General features: G+C 50.3%; 1 protein-coding gene across 1 annotated transcript in view; it reads right to left on the bottom strand.

The window, feature by feature from the left end:
• Positions 1 to 21,336, bottom strand: part of CACNA1B (calcium voltage-gated channel subunit alpha1 B) — a 190,709-nt gene that overhangs the window by 46,252 nt on the left and 123,121 nt on the right. Inside the window, 11 exon segments of the mRNA XM_053908620.1 lie at positions 173 to 256; positions 674 to 784; positions 1,088 to 1,252; positions 1,486 to 1,687; positions 2,467 to 2,604; positions 5,762 to 5,922; positions 7,529 to 7,625; positions 10,287 to 10,393; positions 11,770 to 11,829; positions 12,139 to 12,268; positions 14,944 to 15,070. Of these exon segments, the coding sequence (XP_053764595.1) occupies positions 173 to 256; positions 674 to 784; positions 1,088 to 1,252; positions 1,486 to 1,687; positions 2,467 to 2,604; positions 5,762 to 5,922; positions 7,529 to 7,625; positions 10,287 to 10,393; positions 11,770 to 11,829; positions 12,139 to 12,268; positions 14,944 to 15,070 (1,382 nt within the window).

Genomic DNA, 21,336 nt, shown 5'->3' with positions numbered 1-21,336 from the left:
TCAGTCCCCAACTCCACCTCTGGAGAGGAGACTCCTTCTTTCCAGGGGCTCCTGGGGAACTCTAGCAAGAGAAGAGGAGCTAACACTTAGGACCTGGAGGCACACTGAGGGAGCACCACCTAGAAGGAAATCACGCTGGGGCCCTCGAGGAGGGACAGGAAATGCTACTTACCGCAATCTCTGTTACTAAAATATCAGTAATACTTCCCAACACAGTGACAAAGTCAAAGACATTCCAGGCATCTCTGAAATAGTTCTAGAGAGAAAAAAGAGCAGTTACTGCTAGTGGCTGGTGAGGGTTTCTGCCAGGCAAGGAGTTGCAAGACATGGCTCCTAATCAAGAAAGGGTCAAAGGGACAGATGGGCCACCCCAGGTGGGACACCACAGCTGGGTAAGTAAACACCTGTGGGCCTGGGCAGGTGCAGACTGAGAGCTGTGAGTCCGGGGAGGAGGAATCTGGCTCCATCTGTCTCCAGGAACTGAGCCGGGGGCAGAGCTCAGGCAGCTGAGAGCATTAGAGCAGCCCCTTCCTCAGCGCCCCTACAAGGTCACATTTCCTCTGGGGGCTTGGGGGATTCCCAGCTCCATACTGTAAGTCTCTGCAGGTCTCCCTACAGATGGGGAGCCACAATGCAGACCACCAAGAGGCCAAGAGGGAGTCAAGGCACCTACCAGCACCCCAAAGGCGATGATCTTCAGCACGCATTCCATGGAGAACATGGATGTGAACACAATGTTCAGGCATTTCAACATCAGCTCGTATTCATAGGGTGCATTGTAGAACTGCACGGGGAATGAGTGCCATTGGCCATAGGTTCCACTGCCCCAAGACACCCCACCAGGGATCACCCTGACCTTCTGCCAGAGCACTGCATGCAGAGAGAACCGCATGCCTGCCCAGCACACGGACACCCCATCCTGCTCTCCCCCTGTCTCCTCCTAGGACATTCTCACCAACTCAGCCCATGCGCAACCTATGGCGCTGGCTTCCATAGGCATCCCATGCTGACCAGGACATGGTCAAATGTAACTACAGTTCTCTCACACCCAGCTGCCACCCACTGCCCCCGTACTGGGCCCGCACACCTTCATCATCAGCACCACCGTGTTGAGGGCAATCATGGCCATGATGAAGTACTCAAAGGGCGGAGACACGACAAACGTCCACGTCTTGTACTGGAACGACTGCTTGTCCTGGGGCATGTACCGTGTCAGGGGCTTGGCGCTGATGGCAAAGTCAATGCAAGCCCTCTGTGTGGAAAGAAAGGAGCACTGAGAACTTGTCTGGGGAGAACCCCACACTGTAACACCCACTGCACCCACGCCTGTCTCCTTCATCCTCACAGGCAGCCCTGACCACCCACACTCAGTCTCTCTCTGTGCTGTACTGGCTTCCAATGGTCCTGCCCATGCTGCCCATCAAGCGAGCCCAGCAGAGTGTCCACTGTACATATGCACAGGGGACAGAAGAGGGAGCCACCCACCTCGTTCTTCTCCAGGCTGCACTCAGACATCACCTTGTCCCCCTGCTCCTGGAAGGTGATGATAATCAAGGCCACAAAGATATTGACGAAGAAGAAGGGGAAGACCACAAAGTAGACCACATAGAAGATGGATAGCTCCATGCGGTACCCGGGGCTTGGGCCCTGCTCCTCGTAGGTGGCATCCACAGAGTGTTTCAGGACCCTGTGTCAAGAGCAAACACCAAGAGTCAGGGGGACCCCTGAGTACAGACCCATGGGGAAGTCAAGACCTGTATCACAGGTGAGGCTTCCATACCTGAGCCCAGACATGGCAAGAGAAAAGGAGGCTCAACATGGCAGGCCAAAGCCTGTCCCACCCCACCCCCCAGGACTGCAACCTCCTGGAGGTGGGCTACCTTACTGATGGGGTTTGTACTCAGGACTGTTGGAGAGCCACCAAGGGGAGGTCTCCAGTGCCTAATGTCCTAACCCCAGGAGAGGTGGAGGCCCAGGAGTTGTGCCCTGCCCTGCTCACTCCCGGCTCACGCCTGCTCATGCCCAGCTCACCAGCTCATACCCAGCCTCACCTGCCTTTGGAAAGCCCTGGGCCACCTGTCAGAGCATTGATCCCACCTTCTGAGTGGTGGTCCTCCCTGTTATCCAGTGTGGCAACTGAACACATACATCCTTCTGTCTACCCTTAACTGAGGCCAGAGGAGTAGCACAGGGAGATGCTGAATAGCCCATTCACTTCTGACCTTCAGCTACTCAAAAAGGACTTTCAGGAAATCACTATGCTGTGTGCTTTGGTTTAATCTCCTCCTCTTCCCAGGCCACCCCACTCCTGGAAGGCAGAGCTATGTCTTACCTGGTAGATACAAGAGCCTATGGGGTATTCACTGAGTGACTAAAACACAAACAGATGCAGAGTATGGGACTCCCTGTCCGAGTCGCCCCTCTACTCTAGCCTGATCAAACACAATGAATCATATGAACACTCACATGGGCCACCCTTCTCCCGTGGACACTGTGAACAGTGTCAGCAGAGCCCAGAGCACGTTGTCATAGTGAAAATCGTATTTCTTCCACTGCCGTGGTTGAGCTTCCACTTCCTCCTTCTCATAATCCAAATACTGACCCCTGGAGATGAGAATGCAGAGGAGGTTAGAGGATAAAGACAAAGGATCCAAATAAACCCTTTTGTCTATGGCCAACTGATTTTTGAAAGGGTTGCCCACCCAATGGAGGGAAACACCATCAACAGATGGTGCTGGGACAACTGGGTATCCACTTGCAAAAGAAGGAAGTTGGACCCCTACCTCACTCCATGTCCAAAATCCAACTCAAAAAGGATCAAAGACCTAAAGGTAAGAGCTAACGCTAGAAAACTGTTAGAAGAAAACACAAGGGGTTGTAAGATTTGGGAAGGGATTGCTAGATATGATACCAAAATTAGGAGCAATAAAAGAAAAAAGTAGATAAATTGGACCTCATCAAAATGTAAAGCTTTTGTGCTTGAAAGACATCATCAACACACAGAATGGGACCAAATATTTGAAAATCCTCTCTCTGACAGGACCTGAATCTAGAATATATAAAGAACTATTATAATCAATTACAAAAAAAGACAAATAACCCAATTAAAAAATGGATAAAGATCTGAATAGACATTTCTCCGAAGGAGATATACAAATGGCCAATAAGCACATGAAAAGATGTTCAACATGATGAGTCATCAGGGAAATGCAAATGAAAACTGAATTGAGATATCACTTTATACCCACTAGGATGGCTATAATTAAATTTTTAAAAAGGAAAATAACAAGTGTTGGCAAGGATATGGAGAAATCAGAACTCTCCCACACTGCTGGTAGGAATATAAAATGGGTCAGTCATACTGGAAGTCTGTCAGTCCCTGAAACTGGTAAACAGATTTACCACATGACCTATCAATTCCACTGCTAAGTATACACTCAAAAGAAATGAGAGGCGCCTGGGTGGCTCAGTCAGTTGAGTGGCAGACGTCGTCTCAGGTCATGATCTCATGGTTTGTGGGTTCGAGCCCCGCATCGGGCTCTACGCTGACAGCTCAGAGCCTGGAGCCTGCTTTGGATTCTGTGTCTCCCTCTCTCTCTGCTCCTCCCCTGCTCACGCTGTGTGTGTGTGTCTCTCTCTCAAAAATAAATAAACGTTAAAAGATAAATAAATAAAACATCTGTCCACACAAAAACTTTGTACACATGTTCACAGAAGCATTAATGACAATAGCCAAAAGATGGAAACACCCAAATGTCCATCAACAGATGAATGAATAAATAAAATGCGGCATATCTATCTGCAGAGCGGAATCAGATCCAACCACAAGAGGGAGTGAAGTTCTGACACACACTACAGCACGGGTGACCTCAAAAACATGATGGTAAAGGAAAGAGATGAGACACCAAAGACCACATATTTATGATTCCATTTACATGAAACATCCAGAACACGGAAAACTAAAGAGGAAAAAAATAGATCCATGGTTGCTTAGGGTTGGAGATGGGGAGCTAGTGGGTAGTAAAGGGTACGGGGTTTTTTGTGTTGTTGTTTTTTTTTTTAACCTATGAAAGTGTTCTAAAATTGACTATGGTGGTGGTTGCAAACATCTGTGAATATACTAAAAGTCACTGAGTTGTTCACTTTCAATGGATGATTTGTAAGAATTGTGATCTCAGTAAAAACAAAGGATATCACTGAATGCGGAAAGGATGGTCTTTTCAGGTAAATGGTGCTGGGTCAACTGGATATCCATCTACAGAAAAATTTATTTTTATCCATACCTCACCTAACACACAAAGTCAACTCCAGATAGATCACAGATCTCCATGTCAAACACGAAACTAAAACTTTTAGAGGAAAACATAACAGGACATTTCCCTGACCTTTGTATAGATTTTCTGAAAAGGATACAAAGAGTACCAAACATAAGAGAGATAAATTGGACTATATTACAATCAAGACGTTGTGTTAGTTTTTATTTTTATTTTACTTTTTAATTTTCAAATGTTTATTTCTTTTGAGAGAGAGAGCACGCGTGCATGCACACACATGTGTGAGTGGGGCAGGGGCAGAGAGAGAGGGAGAGAGAATCCCAGGCAGGCTCTGCACTGTCAGCGTACAGCCTGAGGGCTGTACAGCATACAGCAGGGCGCGACCCCACGAACCGTGAGATCATGACCTGAGCCGAAATCAAATCGGACACTTAACTAACTGAGCCACCCAGGCGTCCCTAAGACCTTGAGGACATAATCCATAGATCTGGCAATGGATGCCTATCCAGGACTTCACAAAATTCCTACAAATCAATCAGAAAGTGAAAGACATCCATACGGGAAAACAGGCAAGGGCTTGCATAGACCCTTTCCAAGGATACTGGAGTGGTCAATCACCTGGTGAGGCACCCAGCCGAAATTAAACCACAGAGAAATGCCACCAGCCCAACATGAGAAAGGCTACAGATCCAAACATGCAACACACCAAGAACCCCCTGGTGCACAGTACTGGAGCTCTCAGCCATGTGGCAGGAGTGCGATTTTACACACCTATCTGGCAGCACCGGCAGAAGCTGAACACAAGCACAGTGCACGACCCTGCAATCTCACTCCCAGGTGTGCACACCTCCTAGAACTGCATGTGTGTGCTTCCCAGCAGACACATACTGGGACAATCACAACAGCACTGCTCACAAGAGCCTCAGACTGGAAACACCCCCCATGCCCATCAGTCACAGAGTGGGTAAATTCGTGGTGGTGTATTTACACGAGAGAATATTACATGAACAGAGGCAGCTGGGGCCATTGCCTGTGGCTGGAGAAGCAGCCACCCACACCACCTTGCTCAGCACCTGCACCAGCACCCGCCTCCATTTCCCCTAGTTCCTCCCTGAGGGCATCTCTCCTGTTTGCTCTGGAGTGGGGCCGGGTCCAGAGAGGCCTGAGGCCTCGCAGTGATGGTGAAAGCAGCTCCAGGCATAGGGCAGCCCCTCTGATCCTAGAGTCTAGCCCAGGGCTCCAAGATTTGCAGAGCCCTCAAGCAACACCCCAGTAAGCCCCCCCCACCATGTGCTCCCTGATGTCTATGGGCAGGAAGAGCATGTCCCTCAGAAGTGCCTGGTCCCCAGCTCTGCTGAGGAAAATGAGCCAGAAGTCCCAGTGTGACCCTGGGGACAGAGGCACACCCCCAGCTCTCTGGTGGACCACAAGCAGGCTCCTCCCAGAGCCCTCACTGGGCTCCCCACTCCCAGCCCTGCCTGACTTACCGGCAGTCCCTCTCCAGCCCCTTGGACTCATCCGTGCAGTAGAAAAACTTCCCTTTGAAGAGCTGCACCGCAATGACAGCAAATATGAACATGAAGAGCATATAGACAACCAGGATGTTAAGGACGTTCTTCAGGGAGTTCACCACACAGTCAAACACGGCCTGGAGGGGAAGAGAGCTCAACTCAGAACCTCCGGGCCTCCCCGTCCCCGAGGACCGTCGAGGCCATAATCATGGAGGGAACTGCTGCCCACTGACTTAACACAGGAAGCTGCCTGCCACCGCCTCTCCCAGGACGGGATGGGCGGGCAGGAGGTGCTAGAGGAGGTGGCCTGGGCAGACGGGCTGGACCCTGACGGGAAGCTGGTGGTGGAAGCCTGGGTCAGGCTACGTAAATGAGGACAACCTGGAGCCCAGGCCAGCGTGTGCCAGGGGTGGCTGACAGGGAGGGAAAGGAGTGTGGACGGGGATACGGCCAGACCCTGCTCCTGCACCCCGGCCTGCCAGTGGGTCATACTTTGCCCACGGGTGGGAGCCAAAATGGGGCAGAGAGGCAACAACGCTGTGGCCAGCTCCAAGACAGAGACTTCTGGCGTGTTTTGGTATGGCCCAGAGGTGACTCTGTCATCTGTTACTGCCACCGCCAGAGCTTTTTCTCAGATTCTTCCCCACCCAGAAGCTCGGCTTTCCCTGAATGCCCAGTACTGCTGACCCTGGCCCTGCTCCCTATTTCTCAGAGCTGAGGAGACTCCCCCCATCCTGCTCCAGCTGTGCAAAAAGGCAGACCCACAACCATCCCTCAAGACACTGCCTGGCACAGTCCAGACACCAGCAGCTGCCTCAGCAAATGCAGCCACTGCCCACTTCCATGGTGTCCATGACACCCCTGACCCCCCAGGCCGGGTCCAGGTCCCTGCTTGACACAGAGGGCCTTTGGCCGCCTTCAAGCCACCCCCCGCCCCAGTCCACCCCTTCACAAGCAAACTGCCTTCCGCAACCCCCACACTGCTTCAGGCCTGCAAGGGTTACATCCGCACGCTGCTTACAACACTGTACTACACAGTTTTGTGGCATTAAATGAGTTTAAGCATCCAAAGCATTCTTCACAGTGAGGAAGAAGCTCAGTGACTATCATACTTTAACACAACTCCCCAGATGTTCGGGTCCATACTCTTTCCTTTATCCGGAACCTCAGCCACACCCATCCTCAGGCCAAGCCCAGTAACCAGTTCTCAAGAGCCCCTACCTCCCTGCATGTCCCCCGGGACCCTCCGCTTCTCTCAGCAGCCCCTTCTTCCCTGTACTGTGTCTGCTGCCGGCTTGAGGAAGAAGAGCCTTACAGAACACTACTGACACTAAGCGTTCCTTGCGGGCGAGTCGCGGAACTGAGAGAGCCTGACCCGCTCACACAACGCACCATCTGAGAACACAAGTAGGGGCCCTCCCTCAGCGCTCTCATCCCACCCCAGGTGGAAGCTGCAGCCAGACAGGGTTACTTCTACATGCACACGTGCACTCACACATTCATGTGCACACCACACACATGCGTGTGCATACCCACATGCAGTGCAACCTTGTACACACAACACACACATGCACTCACATCTATGCACCCACGTGCACACACTCACAAGCGTAACTATATGTACATATGTGCACAATACCCACACACGTACGTCTAGACCTACACTCACATGTACGTGCACATCCACACACACGTGTATACACAGCTCTGCACACTCCTCAAGCCCCAAACCCACACTCTCACCTTAAGCTTAGGCAGCCGTTTTATGGTCTTGAGGGGCCGCAGGACACGCAGGACTCTCAGGGACTTGATGGTGTTGATGTCTTTCCCTTTGGATCCTCTAGAAGGGAGAAGCCACACATGCAGACAGGCAGGATGCACACTCATGCTCAGATTCCACAAAGCCTACTGGGGTCTGGGTTAGGCTCTCCTGAGCATTTTGCCTTAGGCCCCAGGGCAAACACTCAGGAACAGCGAGGCCTCTGCATCTCCTCCTACAGGTTGCATGGCAAAGCCCTCATCTGAGCAGATGAGGGCCAGGGCTGGGTCAGCAGTACCTGGTGTAAGGGAATGCTGGGTTTCCAGCAGGAAAGAAGCCGTTCTCCCATACCACGTCGGCCACTTCTACCCCAGCACTCCCCTAAACCAGCTTCCTCTGGCCACCATGCTAAGACCGGCAATGGAAATAAAGAGGACAGAAGGGGGCTGGCCCCAGGACTGCAGACCTAGCCTGGGCCAGCCCATGGAAACCTACAAGCCATTAGTGCGAGAGCCTTCTGGAAGAGCTGGTTTCTCTTGCTCTCCAGCCCTGGTATAGGGAGGTAGGGAGGAACATGTCTGGATCTCCCTGACTGTACTCGCTCAGCTGCCCCCACACTCCTCCAGATGAGGTAAAACTGACAGAAAGGGGAGAGGGGAGGGAGGACAGGCGTGCTGGGAGGGGAGGAGGGGAGTAAAGTAAGAAAAAGAAAACGTTAGATGAATACAAAGGTGATACAAGGGACAATGCAATGCAAGGGGTGGACAAAGAAAGAAAGAAATACTAAAGGGAAGAGAAAGAAACAGAGAGGGAGGGAGGGAGAAAAAGCCACAGAGAGAAAGAGAGCAGCAGACAGAACCTGTGAGTCCTGATCAGGAAGCCCTCACAGGAAGCCAGAGCAGACCCAGGTGGCTCTCTCAGGCTGCCAGGGCCCCAGGAAATGTCAGACTCCGGGGGCTGGCCCTCCTACCAATCGAAAGCCAGGGCTGGTGGGCAGGGTGGGGGTAGCGTCCCAAGTGGCCTTCACAGACTTCCTAAGGAAGCGATTCTTAGAAGCAAGGCCACACTCCATGCTCAGCAGTGGTTGAGGACTCAGGGCCGGGGGCCCTATTCCATCCTGTTCAGAGGCCACTTCTCTCCAAGCTCCCAAGGCGCCTGCACATGAAGAGAGGGGGCAGGGCCACCAGTGGTCTTCTCTGGACTCCAGCCAAGCTCTAGGGGAAGTGAACTACGAGGCCCAGGCAGGATCTGTGGGTTGAGGAGAGCTGGAGAGCCCCAGCCCCCTATATCTCTCAAGACCCAGCTAGGGCCTACAGTCCAGAACCAGATCAAACTCTCTCTGAAACACCAAGCTTCCAGATGGGAAAAACCCAGCCTCCAGACCACCACGTCGGGTGTTTCTATACCCTAGCGTTCCTGACACCCAATCCCAAACGAGGTTCCTCCAGCAGCCCTGCTAAGACCAGCACAGAGAGAACAAGAGGCAGGGTGGGTGGGTGGACACCTGAGGGAGGCAGAAGGGAGGGACACCTGCTTTGGTTTTCTGGGGGGAGGGCTCTCTGCAGGGGCGGCCCTCGGGTGTTCTGTGTTCTGTTTCTCTCCTGCCCGCTCAGAGCCTTTGTCTTGCTGAGGCCACCAAGCTGGATTGTACCCCTTCCCCTGTGTCACTCCCAAGCCCCTCACTGACACTTTATATACAAAGAAAGCCGGCTAAGACCCCCACAGAGGCAGTTGTGGAGAACAGAGAGGAAAGAAAGCCCTGTTTCTGGAGAAGAGATGTGGGAAGGGATTTCAGGATGCCCGACATCCTGGCAGCCATGGTTGCAGCGGCTCCCCCCTGAGCCCTCACTGCCCTCAGGGCCCATGTCCCCACCCTCCAGCACTCACTTGGGGCACCTCCCCACCAAGGACTGGCCATGCCAAGCCCCAGTCCCAGCCCCAGCCCCAGCTTCCAGCCCAGCCCCTGGAGGTGAGGCAGGAACATGTGGCATGGGGACATGGCTCCTGGCAGCATGCATCCTGGACGGTGGAGGAGGATGAGCAGAGGTGAGGCATGGTGGTGAACCGGCCCACCAGGGGCCATGCTGTGCTATGATGTGGGGCAGTACGGGGCAGAGGGAAGGCATTACCCCATGAAGCTCCTACCGAGAGTCCAGCAAGAAGAGACAAAGAGAAGAGAGTCAGTGAGGAGGCCTCGCCCTCCCCAAGGGCTCAGAGAAGATGAAGACACCATCCCTCGGTGTCTGCATCACTGGGGGTCTTCCTAATCTCTGGATCTCCTCCACAGGTCCACCCAAGCCCCCCATACCTATCCCATGCCCGTCACCATGCAGGATCTGAGCCAATCCAGGCCCAGCCACAACAGGGCTGAGTGTTGCCTGCTATGGAGTCAGAGAAAATGGTCTAACGCTCCAACGGGGGAAGACACCCACCAGCACCACCGCCCAGCTCTGGCTGAACAAGTGGTGCAGCTAAGGTCAGGGCAGGTAGTTGCTCTGAAGGACCCGACAGGCAGGCACCGAATAACCCAGAGGACTGCCTGCACAATCTCAGAACCACAAGCTGTGGTAGGTCCAAGTGGGCCTTGAGATCTTCTTAACCCCACACAAGCCCAGCCCCAAGTAGACAGGAGCTACAGACAGCCCGCGCAGGCCAATGGGGCCCCTCCTTCCCTTATTCCCATACTCATTACAGCTCTGGGGACTGCAGCCCAGCCAGACCCAGAGGAGACACAGTACTTACGAGAAGGCAAATGCCACCAAGGCCCCACTGACCACGATGAAGTCCAGAATATTCCACAGGTCCCGGAAGTAGGCCCCAGGGTGCAGCAGCAGTCCCAAATCAATCATCTTCAGAGGAGAAACACGTATTAGGTGTACAATCTTTCAGGAAGAAAACCAGGGCCAGGCCGCAGAGTCATGGATTTGGGGAAAAGATGCTACTCAGGTCACACCCTCTGAGGCCCTCAGGGGGCCTTTCAACCTCAGTGCCATTGACCCAAATATCCCTCATTGGTAATGACTGGCTGAGATCTTCCCTGGGCCCCCTATCCCCTTGGAGCCTAAAAATGAGACGCCTTCCCCCATCACTGGGCTGCAGGAATACACAGCCCCAGGGAGCTCATGCCCCAACCCAGACCCTCAGAGGGTCAGCTCTCTGCAGCAGGAGAAAGGGCTTTGGGGGTTCACACGGACCTGGTGCTGCCACTCCTAAAGCTGTGATTTCCAGCAAGCACCTTAATATCTCTAAACCTCAGCTTCCGTGTCTATAAAATGGGATGACAAAAAAAAATGCTTCTCCCCCACCAGGAGTTTATAAGAGGAAATGAAGAAGCAGGCGTGATATGCAGATGCACACACACAGAAGTACCCAAGTCACAGGCACACCCGAAGCTGCACTGTGGTCAAAGACTGCACGCGTGTGTGTGTGCCTGCAACACAGCTGAACACAGTGTGCGCAAACACATGCACCACCACCTGTCAGACACCGAAAAGGGAGCAGTGCCTGCCAATACTGAGAGACAGAAGCAATCACAATGAAATGGTCAGTCCTTAATCGAACATCAAACACTTGAGCTCTTTTATTTCATTCATTCATTTGTTTATTTTTTGAGAGACAACATGCGCATGCTCAGGCAAGCAGGGCAGGAGCACAGGAAGAGGGAGAGAGAATCTTATGGATGGAGACGTGGGGCTCCATCTCATGACCATGAGATCATGACCTGAACTGAATCATGTGTCGGATGCTTAACGGGCTGAGCCACCCAGACGCCCCTGGAATTCTTTTACACAAGTCTTCGGCACCCACTCACCATGATGTTTGGGTGTTCAGGCCTCCACCCTCTCCCCAAGCTCCCCTTCTTCCCAGGCTGATGTCATGGGCCCTCCTCCTCTATCATGAGACAACCCCGAGGGTGGGGCTGAGCCCATACCTGCACATTCACGGAAGCCTGTAGCCCTTGCTTAGCATTGAGGTAGACACAGGCATGATGCTGGTGAGCTCTCCCCAAACTGGGATAACGCTGTGGTGAATCTTTCATGAACTGGCCTCTGCCTTCCACAACACCCATCACCACACACCTGTGCACGCACTCTCTCACTGAGCACGCACCCAGGGCACACCCACCACAAGCCCTCAAACAGCAGCTGCAGGGGCCCTGTGGCATCTCAGTCATGAGGGAGGATGAGCAAAGCCCTGGGGCCACCAGGGCAACTACATATCTCACCTTTATCACCATCTCGAAGGTAAAGACGCCTGTGAAAATGTAGTCCATGTACTTCAGAGCCTGGAACCAACAGGAAGGTTACTGTCAAAGGCCAGGCTGAAAGCTTGAGCCAAGACTATTTCAGTGGGAACACGTTTTTCCTCCAGGCCTCTGAGCAGACAACTCCTTGCCCAGGGGTCCTGCGGGCCACTGTCGTGGGTGGAGCCCCCTTTGGCAGCGGCACTGGCCCTGGGCATTTCCTCACTATTCCTGTCTATAACTTGGGGCTGGGCCAGGAGGTGCCCCCAGACCCTCACCCCACACCCCTAGAGGGAGCAGACAGGACCCTGACACCTCCCAGCCCCTCCACAGCCTGAATGAGGTGCTCACGTTGTTCCTGGGCGAGTCTGTCCGCACAGGATCCTCGGCTGCCAGGGCAATGCTGCTCAGGGCGATGACCACAAGAATGACCATCTCAAAGTACCGCATGGTCACGATGTAATGGCAGAAGCGGCGGAGCCTGTGGGGCAAAGCACAAATCGCCAGAGGCCCACAGACGGGCCCGGCTGGCCACCCCCCCCCCCGCCCCCCGCACCAGAGCACGTACTTGGTCTCTCCCTGAAAGAAGGTGTTACACCAGAACGAGCTCTACTAAGTATCTCTGTGTTGGGAGACAGCAGCCAGGTGACTGATGGTGACTCAGACTCTCGAGAGGGTGTCCCAGGAAGAGCGGTAGGAAGGCAGGGGCCAGCCAACTACAGCTCACAAGCCCCGTTTGTGTCCATAAAGTTCTATGAGAGCACAGCCACGCCTACGCGTTTACCTCTATGTGTGGACAGCCGTGCCCTGTACAGATTTACAGGCCTAGTGTACATGGCGTGGAGGGGCTGCTCAGAGAGGAGGCTGAGGACCAGCACTCCTGTGGAGAGTAGGCCTCTCTGGAGAGCCCAGGAAGCTCCTCTAGGTCCATATTGGTCCATGCTTGTCTGAGTCCCCAGAGCTGCATGTGCACACCTGTACTTCAGTCCCCTGTCCACCTTCAGCACTAGTCAGCATCACTGACCACTATTCTGCTGTGTGGAGGCACATGCCAGACAGCAGAGTGCGGTGGTGAACAAGGGCACCACAGAACAGTGTAGACATAACCTAAAGGGAGACTCTCAGATGCTGACAGGTGCTAGAACACAGCAGCAGGTGGTGACCCGGGAGGTCTGGGAAGACCTCTAAGAGGGCAGTGAAGGTGACAAGGAGGAGAAGTCACAGAACCACTGTACGGGGCAGACGTGTGTCCCACCTCTGGGTCCTACCCCTCCCTCCTGCCACCACTTCCCTATTCCCAGGGCCTGAGGTCTGAGAGGACCTCCCACACCCACCCACTTCTCTCCAGCCACACCCACCCACTTCTCTCTGCCTTGAAGGGCCCTACTATGCTCTTCTCCTCCTCACCACGACCACTGCCACACTCCACCCCCACACCCACCAGAGCCGCCCTACCCATGTCCATGCCTCCTTCTGTACGGACACACCTGTCCTCCCAGCTCCAGGATACTCCGTCTCTGCCTCTTTCCTTCTGCATCTCAGGACTGAGTATCCACCTTGACCTCCATCCCTAGCGTCTGCTCCTGAGCCCACCTGGCCCTGAGACGTCCGCCGGCCGCCCCGGCTCTGCAGGGTCTGCACTCACCTGCCCAGCTTGGTGGGGCCCCAGCCATGAGGCAGAAACTCTGGGTGTCATCCCTCCCATCTCCTTCCCTTTCCACATCTAGTTTATCATCAAGTTCCATAGATTCTGTCTCCAAAGTTTCTCCCCAAGCATTTCACTCCCAAACCTCCCCTTATGACATCAGATCTCCTCCGTCTCTTCCTGAAAACCCTGGCCACCCTACTAAGGGCCGTCCAAGGACTCTGCTGACATGCTGCCTGTGTTGCTGTTGACCGCCAGCTGCCTACAACCTTTCCGTGCTCCTCGGTGCTCTGAGCGCAGATCACGGCCTCTCCATAGGACTCTGGTCTCTGTGCTTTTCCACTCAGTTCTGTCTTCAGCTGTTCTGCACCTGACACCCTCACTTCTGGACCCCTGTGATCTTTCTTCTCTCCACAAGGAATGTTTGTTCATCTCTCTTCACCTTAGCTCTCATCCACCCTCAGGATTCAACTGAGATCCCTTGCCTCCTCCAGGAAGGCTCCCCAACCTTCCCCAGCTGCTCCCAGATGTTGCCTGCTCCCTCCCGCACCGCACGGCAGTGCTCACAGGCAGGTCCACACTCCCTAACAGAGCAGAGGAAGCTCCCAGAAAATGTGTGTTGAGTGAAGGCATGGAGAGAGGAAGAAAGGATGGACAATGGAGGCTGGATGGAGAGACTGCAGGCTGGAGGGATGGGGACAGAGGATAAAGCCCGACTCAACCAGATCTGGCTGCCTTCTGGCCTCCCTGCTCCAACACACTGGCCTTCAAGTGCTTCCACTTTCACTCTGTCTGTCGCCTCTGCCAGGGATGGTCTCCCTCCCCCTCCTCACCATTCTCACCTCCCAGTGAGACCCAACATGACATTCCCACCTTCACTTAGCTGATTCAGGACAGGGATCCTTGTTTGTTCTGCTCATTACCATGTATTCCCAGCACCTAGAATGCTGTTAGTACATAAGTACTGGTTGACCTAATGCAGCTAGTTGGGCTGATGAGTGGATGAGAAATGCTGCTGACTTCGTGATAAACAGAGAGGCGAGAAACAGGCAGACCTGTGAGTGAATGTGGTGTGCACACACATGCATGTGTGGACGGTGGGCGTGATGGAAAGGTGGACAAATGGAAGCGCACGTACACGATGGACAAGAATTGGGTGCACGTGCGCAGCAACAAACGCTCGCTGCAGCAGGGGTTTAACAGCAAGGCTCTGGGACTGACTGACTGACTGACTGACTGGGTTCAAACCCCAGCTCTACCATTTGGGCTGACTGGCCATGTGTCTGTGGACAAGCCATGGACCTTTTCTGTGGCTACCTGTTCTCCCCTGTAGGGTGAGGTAACAGAAGTGTGTCCTTGTGGATTGCCATGATGCTCAGAACATTAGAACATGTAAAGTGCACAGAATCAGTGCCTGCCAGGTCATGTCAGCACACCCTGCTACTGTGCACTTGGATCATGGCCACAGGCATGGGACAGGCACACAGCATGGGCAGGTGAAGGAGACTCACAGGTTGGTGGGGCTTAAGCAGAACATGGAGCTGTACGGGACGATAGGTCGGGGGCCACTCCTCATCACGTCATCGGCTTCTGCCTCCTTCTTCCCTTCAGCTTGGCTTTCCAGGTCCACATTACCACCTACAAGGACACAGGGCCACCAAGTTAGACGTGTGGTACGTGTGAAGCCCACATCACAGAGGTCTCACCCGGGCAACAGATGCTGTCCCATCACCAACCACACAGGTCTTCAGGAACCCAGCCAGGGAAGGGCATGTGGCTAAGAACACAGCTTCACCTGAGACTCCCTCCGATCACAGTCAGATCACGACTGAGGACTGAGACAGCACTGGAGACCTCACTTCTCAGCTGTAGCAGGGAGTTGTATGGGTACCGGGAGCAGCACCAAGCACTGTGCCCTTGGCTGTGGACACCTCTGCCTCCACTGGGGGCCATTGGTCTAGATGTTCTACGAACACCAAAGTCCATCCCGGCCCCAGAGACCAGGGCCAGTAGGCTCCCCTCCCTGGTTCTGAGCTCAGTGCCTCCGTGAGGAAAGGTGAGAATGCCCCACTGCTTCTGCAGGGGTCTTGGGCCAGCAGGACAGGGAGGAGCCCTGGACATGGATGCCCTCCTGAACATGGTGGTCCAGCCAGACCCTGCCAGGGATTCTCCCCTTCAGAACCCCGGCAAATGTCCACAGAGCCAGGACAGTGACCCAGGGAGGACTTCAGCACAGCCCACATCTCGCATGGGCTCTGCTCCTCACTTCTCACACCCCTGTCTCTCAGCCCCACTAATCAAACTACCCGGGGTTAAAATGGCCATGACCTTGTTCTTGTTAAGTTGATTTTATTGTCTGTGCAGTGTTTTTCTCACAGTGACATTTCTCACAGTAACTGTTAGCTATCCTGAAGTATGTCTCTGTTCTCGTGGGTAACAGAGTTCCTGAGACCCCAGGGGGAGGGCAGTGCAGTGACCTGGAGCCAGTGCCTACTGGCGTACCTCAGTTTTACTTCTTACGAGACACATAAAAGCAGAGGTTGTTAAAGGGTAGCAAAAATACGGGTGGTTATCCCCAGAGCCTGACTAGTCCTGCAGAGGACAGCTGGGCCAGATGTGGAAGAGCCCAGGCAGCAGCGGTCCATCCACCAAACTCCCTGCTGACGGCATAATTATATGATCTTCTCAGAAAGCAGTTTGGCAATACAGTCCTAACAAATTCTGTTTACTGATTTAATCTGTAAGACATTATCTTCCAAGGAAATCAAGCATGTTCTGTATTCACAAAGGTGTCTGTTGTTAAGTTCTTCTACAACAACAAAAGAAATAATAAAACGTACAGCCAGAGGAGAAAGACTAAGTATCTGAATCATTACACTAGAGATATTAAAAATGTCTACAAATAGTTTCCATAACAAAAGAAGCTTAGGATATCATAAGCTAAAAAAAAAAAAAAAAAAAAGGCTACTCAACATGGATGGAACTGGAGAGTGTTATGCTAAGTGAGGTAAGTCAGGCAGAGACAGACAGATACCATATGTTTTCACTCCTATGTGGATCCTGAGAAACTTAACAGAAGACCATGGGGGGAGGGGAAGGAAAGAAAAAAAAAAAAGTTAGGGAGAGAGCCAAAACATAAGAGATTCTTAAAAACTGAGAACAAACTGAGGGTTGATGGGGGGTGGGAGGGAGGGGAGGGTGGGTGAGGGGTATTGAGGAGGCCACCTGTTGGGATGAGCACTGGGTGCTGTATGGAAACCAATTTGACAATAAATTCCATATTTTAAAAAAAAGGCTACATATTTGTATATCCCAGATGTACTCAACTCCAAAAAAATAATGTATATGGAATGAGAAATAACACCAAAATAATAATAATAATAATAATAATAATAATAATAATGGTGATCTCTGAATGGTGATAGGAATTTTAATTCTCTTCACTATACTTTTAACAATTAAAAAATTTTTCCATGATGTGCATAGATTACTTTTAAATTAAGAAAACATATACAATTTTAAAACCGCAGCATTTCAGACTCTTCCATGGTTAACAGTAAGGCGGGACCAATGTGGACTCAATGAAGAATTCTGCTGCTCAAAAGAAGAACAAAGATGCCAGGCCCTGGATGGAAATATTCCTCCTGAAACAGATTTACAGCAACAATAAAAGGCATCACTTAAGTCAAAGCAGACCAGGAAAAAAAGGAGAGGATCAAAATGAAACTGCTGAAGACTAAGTAAATTCATTGTTAGAAGCAGGTTATGAAAAACAACAACAACAACAAACTTGACAGTAACAAAAATTTAATCATGAAACAGGACACTTCATCAAGCAAAATGGCCAGACACAGAGCAAAGGATAAAGAAAGGGAGAGAAATCTGTGAAAAACAACCATGTGCCAGACATTGTCCAAGTGTTCTATGCCTCCTAACCACACTCACTGCATATACCATCATCTCCATTTTCTTTCTTTGTTTTTTTTTTATGTTTATTTCTTTACCTTGAGAGAGAGAGAGCAGGGGAGGGGCAGAGAGAGAAAGAAAATCCCAAGGAAACTCCACACTGCCAGCACAGAGCCCGACGCAGGGCCCAAACCCACAACAATGAGATCATGACCTGAGCCAAAACCAAGAGCTGCACACCTCACTGACTGAGCCATCCAGGCGCCCCTATCATCTCCATTTTCTAGATTATGAACCGAGACATTACCTAGTGGGGACATGGCCTATCAAGGCTGGGGTAAGAACTCTGAGCCCTGGGTCCCTACAAGGTAAGGACATGAGGGTTCATACTGAACCGCTCCCCTCGAAGAGGGCTAAAGTGAGCCCAGACTGGTGGTGCCCTGAGCTTCTGGGAAATCAAATGTAATGACAAAAGCACCCCTCATCTGGCCCGGTGGATTGGGCAACCCTTCTCAACTTGAAGAGAATTTAAACCCTACAGACACCCATGCTATGGAAAGAATTTCTCTTCTATACATTCAGAATGGCACCAGCTACATACCACCCTTGGGAGAACTGAAAAAGTAGTCAATCAATTCATTTTCTAGAGGGCTTCATTGTCTCACAAAACCCCAGCCAAGAAATGGTGGATGAAGGTCAGTCACATATGAACTCAAAATAAAAAATACCACCAAATGAGGGGTGCCTGGGTGGCTCAGTTAGTTAAGCTTCCAACTGTTGATTCAGCTCAGGTTATGATCTCACGGCTTGTGAGTTCAAGCCCCCTGTCAGGCTCTTTGTTGACAGACAGCGTGGAGCCTGTTTGGGACTATCTGTCTCCCTCTCCTTCTGCCTCTCCCCCATTCATGCTCACTCACTCTCTCCCTCTCTCTGTCTCTGTTCTTCCCCCACTTGTGCTCTCTCACTCTCTCTCAAAATAAATAAATAAACCTAAAAAAAACCAAACCACCAAACATACAAGGAAGCACGATCACCATGAAATGAAAGACAGCAGAAACAACAGATTCAAACCCTCCATAGACTACAGATACAAGAGTACTTTTAGAGATTTTATTTATTTACTTTTATTTATTTATTTTTGAGAAAGAAAGAGAGGGCACAAGTGAGCGAGGGACACAGAGGGGGAGAGAGAGAGAGAGAGAGAGAGAGAGAGAGAGAGAATTCCATGAGAGAGGGAGAGAGAGAGAGAAGCGGGGCTCACCCGAAGCAGGGCTTGAGATCACCCGACACGGGGCTTGTGCTCACCCCATGCGGGGCTCAAACTCATGAACACAAGATCATGACCTCAGCCAAAGTCAGATGCTTAACTGACTGAGCCACCCAGGTGGTCCCAGATACAAGAATTAGAAAACAAATTTTAGATGAGAAATATAAAATAGCTAAATATAAATATGTAAAGAAATATAAAATGAATCTTAAATGAACAAACCATGAAAGCCTATAAAACTGATCCAGCATTTTCATGATCTGTGACAGAGAAATGTAAATGGACTCATCCTTCCACTGAAAACAACTATAAAAGCAGAACAAAATACATAATGTAACTGTTTAAAGGCACTGGGAACCAATCAATGTGGACAGAAGCCAAGAAGCTACACACCTTGGGAGAAGGAAAGCACAGAGGTGACCCCATTTTCCCCCAAGCTTTTCCCCTTAGGCCATGTTCCTATTTGCAGTGCAAGGAAATAAAACCCAAGCGTAAAGCAACATTTACAAGGGAGAAACAGAAAAAGACTGAAGTTACAGATTAACAAAGTGGGAATGAAGGGCAAAATCCCAGGGTGAAGTGCAGGGCAGAAGGGAGTCACTCCACCAGCCCCAATTAATTACCCTTCCTTCCCTGTTGCACATGTGCAAAATGAGGCTGGTCTCCACTAGAAGCAAATGCTTTCAAGGAAGCTCAAAGGAGAGAGGAGGATTGAAGGTTTGATATTGGGGGTCAATGACAACAGACATTTTACTTTGCTGTTACTTTTTATTGGGATTGTTCTTGTTTGTTAGTGTTCTAGTCTCAGAGTTGCACAGATCTTGAATCATTGCCCTTTACCTTCTCTTTTCTCTAAGGCCTATTATTTTCAGTACATGGCATTGTCAGGAATGAATATATCATGTTGTAGCAAGAATGTCTAGAGTTAAGGAAGACAGAAAATGATGTTAATTAAAAACACAAGAAATAATAAATGTTGGGAAGGATGTACAGAGAAAGAAACCCTTGTGCACTGTTGGTGAGAATGCAAACTGGTATCACCACTGTGGAAAACAGTATGGAGGTTTCTCAAAAAATAAAAACAGAATTACCACATAATCTTGTGATTCTACTACTGGGCATTTACCCAAAGAATACGAAAATATCAATCAAAAAGACATATGCACCACTATGGTTATTGCAGCATTATTTATAATAGACAAAAAATGGAAGTAACCCAAGTGTCCATCGATAGATAAATGGATATACAAGATGTGGCAAATATATACAATGGAACGTTACTCAGCATTCAGGGTGCCTGGGTGGCTCAGTAGGTTCAGTGTCCGACTCTTGGTTTCAGTTCAAGTCATGATCTCACAGGTTTGTGAAATAGAGGCCTGCTTCAGGCTCTGTGCTGACAGAACAGAGCCTGCTTGGGATTCTCTCCCTCTGCCCCTCCCACACTCGTGCTCTTTTTATCTCAAAATAAATAAATAAACTTAAAAAAAAAATAAAAAGAATGAAACAGCATGAATGGATCTACACAGTATCATGCTAAACAAAATAATTCAGCCAGAGAAAGACAAATACCAAATGATTTCATTCATATGTGGAATTTAAGAAACAAAACATTTGAGAGGCGCCTGGGTGGCTCAGTAGCTTAAGCGTCCGACTTCGGCTCAGGTCACGATCTCACGGTTCATTGGTTCGAGCCCCAGGTCGGAGCTCTGTGCCGACAGCTCAGAACCTGGAGCCTGCTTCAGACTCTGGGTCTCCCTCTCTCTCTGCCCCTCCCCAGCTCACACTCTGTCTCTCAAAAATAAACATTAAGAAAAAGAAGACATCCGAACAAACGAAATAAAAAGAGACAAACAACTATAAAAAGACTCTTACATACAGAGAAAAAACTGGTGGTTGCCAAAGGGGAGGTAGGTAAGGAATGGGTCTTAGCATTGCTCAAACGGGAACTTGGAGTAAAAACACCTGGAGACTTTGTCATGTGTGCACAATAGCATTACTAGATTAGTCACTAAAAAACAAAATAAAACACAACTGAACAAAATGGAAATAGAGTTCATAGCTTTAAACTAGTAAAGGGAAAAATGTGATATGTAAGCAAAAAAGAACCAATTATTTAATATTTCCAAAAGAAAGAAAAGAAGAAAAAAATTTGAGTTATAAATGCCAAAACAATACATGATATATTCTTCTCTTTAAAAAAGAAAAAAAAGTACAACACCCATTCATGATAAAAACCCTCAACAAAGTAGGCTTAGAGGGAACATACCTCACTATAATAAAGGCCACGAATGCGGGGCATCTGGGTGGCTCAGTCGGTTAGTGTCTGACTTTGACTCAGGTCATGATCTCACAGTTTGTGAGTTCGAGCCCCACGTCAGGCTCTGTGCTGACAGCTCAGAGCCTAGAGCCTGCCTCAGATTCTGTGTCTCCCTCTCTCTCTGCCCCTCCCCTGCTCATGCTCTCTCTCTGTCTCAAAAATAAATAAAAACATTTTAAAAATTTTGTTAAATAAACAAATAAGTAAAACCATAAAAAATTAATAATAGCATCAATAATAATAAGATACCTGGGAATAAACTTTAACTGAGAACGTGAAAGACCTATACTCTGAAAATTATAAAACACTGATGACAGAAATTGAAGATGACACAAACAAATGGAGAGATATTCCATGCTCATGGATTGGAAACACAAATACAGTTAAAAGGTCTATATTACCCAAAGCAATCTA

Source organism: Panthera pardus, unplaced genomic scaffold (assembly GCF_024362965.1).
Source record: "Panthera pardus isolate Hobbes unplaced genomic scaffold, ASM2436296v1 HiC_scaffold_20, whole genome shotgun sequence".
Taxonomy (NCBI): Eukaryota; Metazoa; Chordata; class Mammalia; order Carnivora; family Felidae; genus Panthera; species Panthera pardus.
The sequence above is the reverse complement of the archived record's forward strand: the minus strand, read 5'-3'. Positions and strand labels throughout refer to the sequence as shown.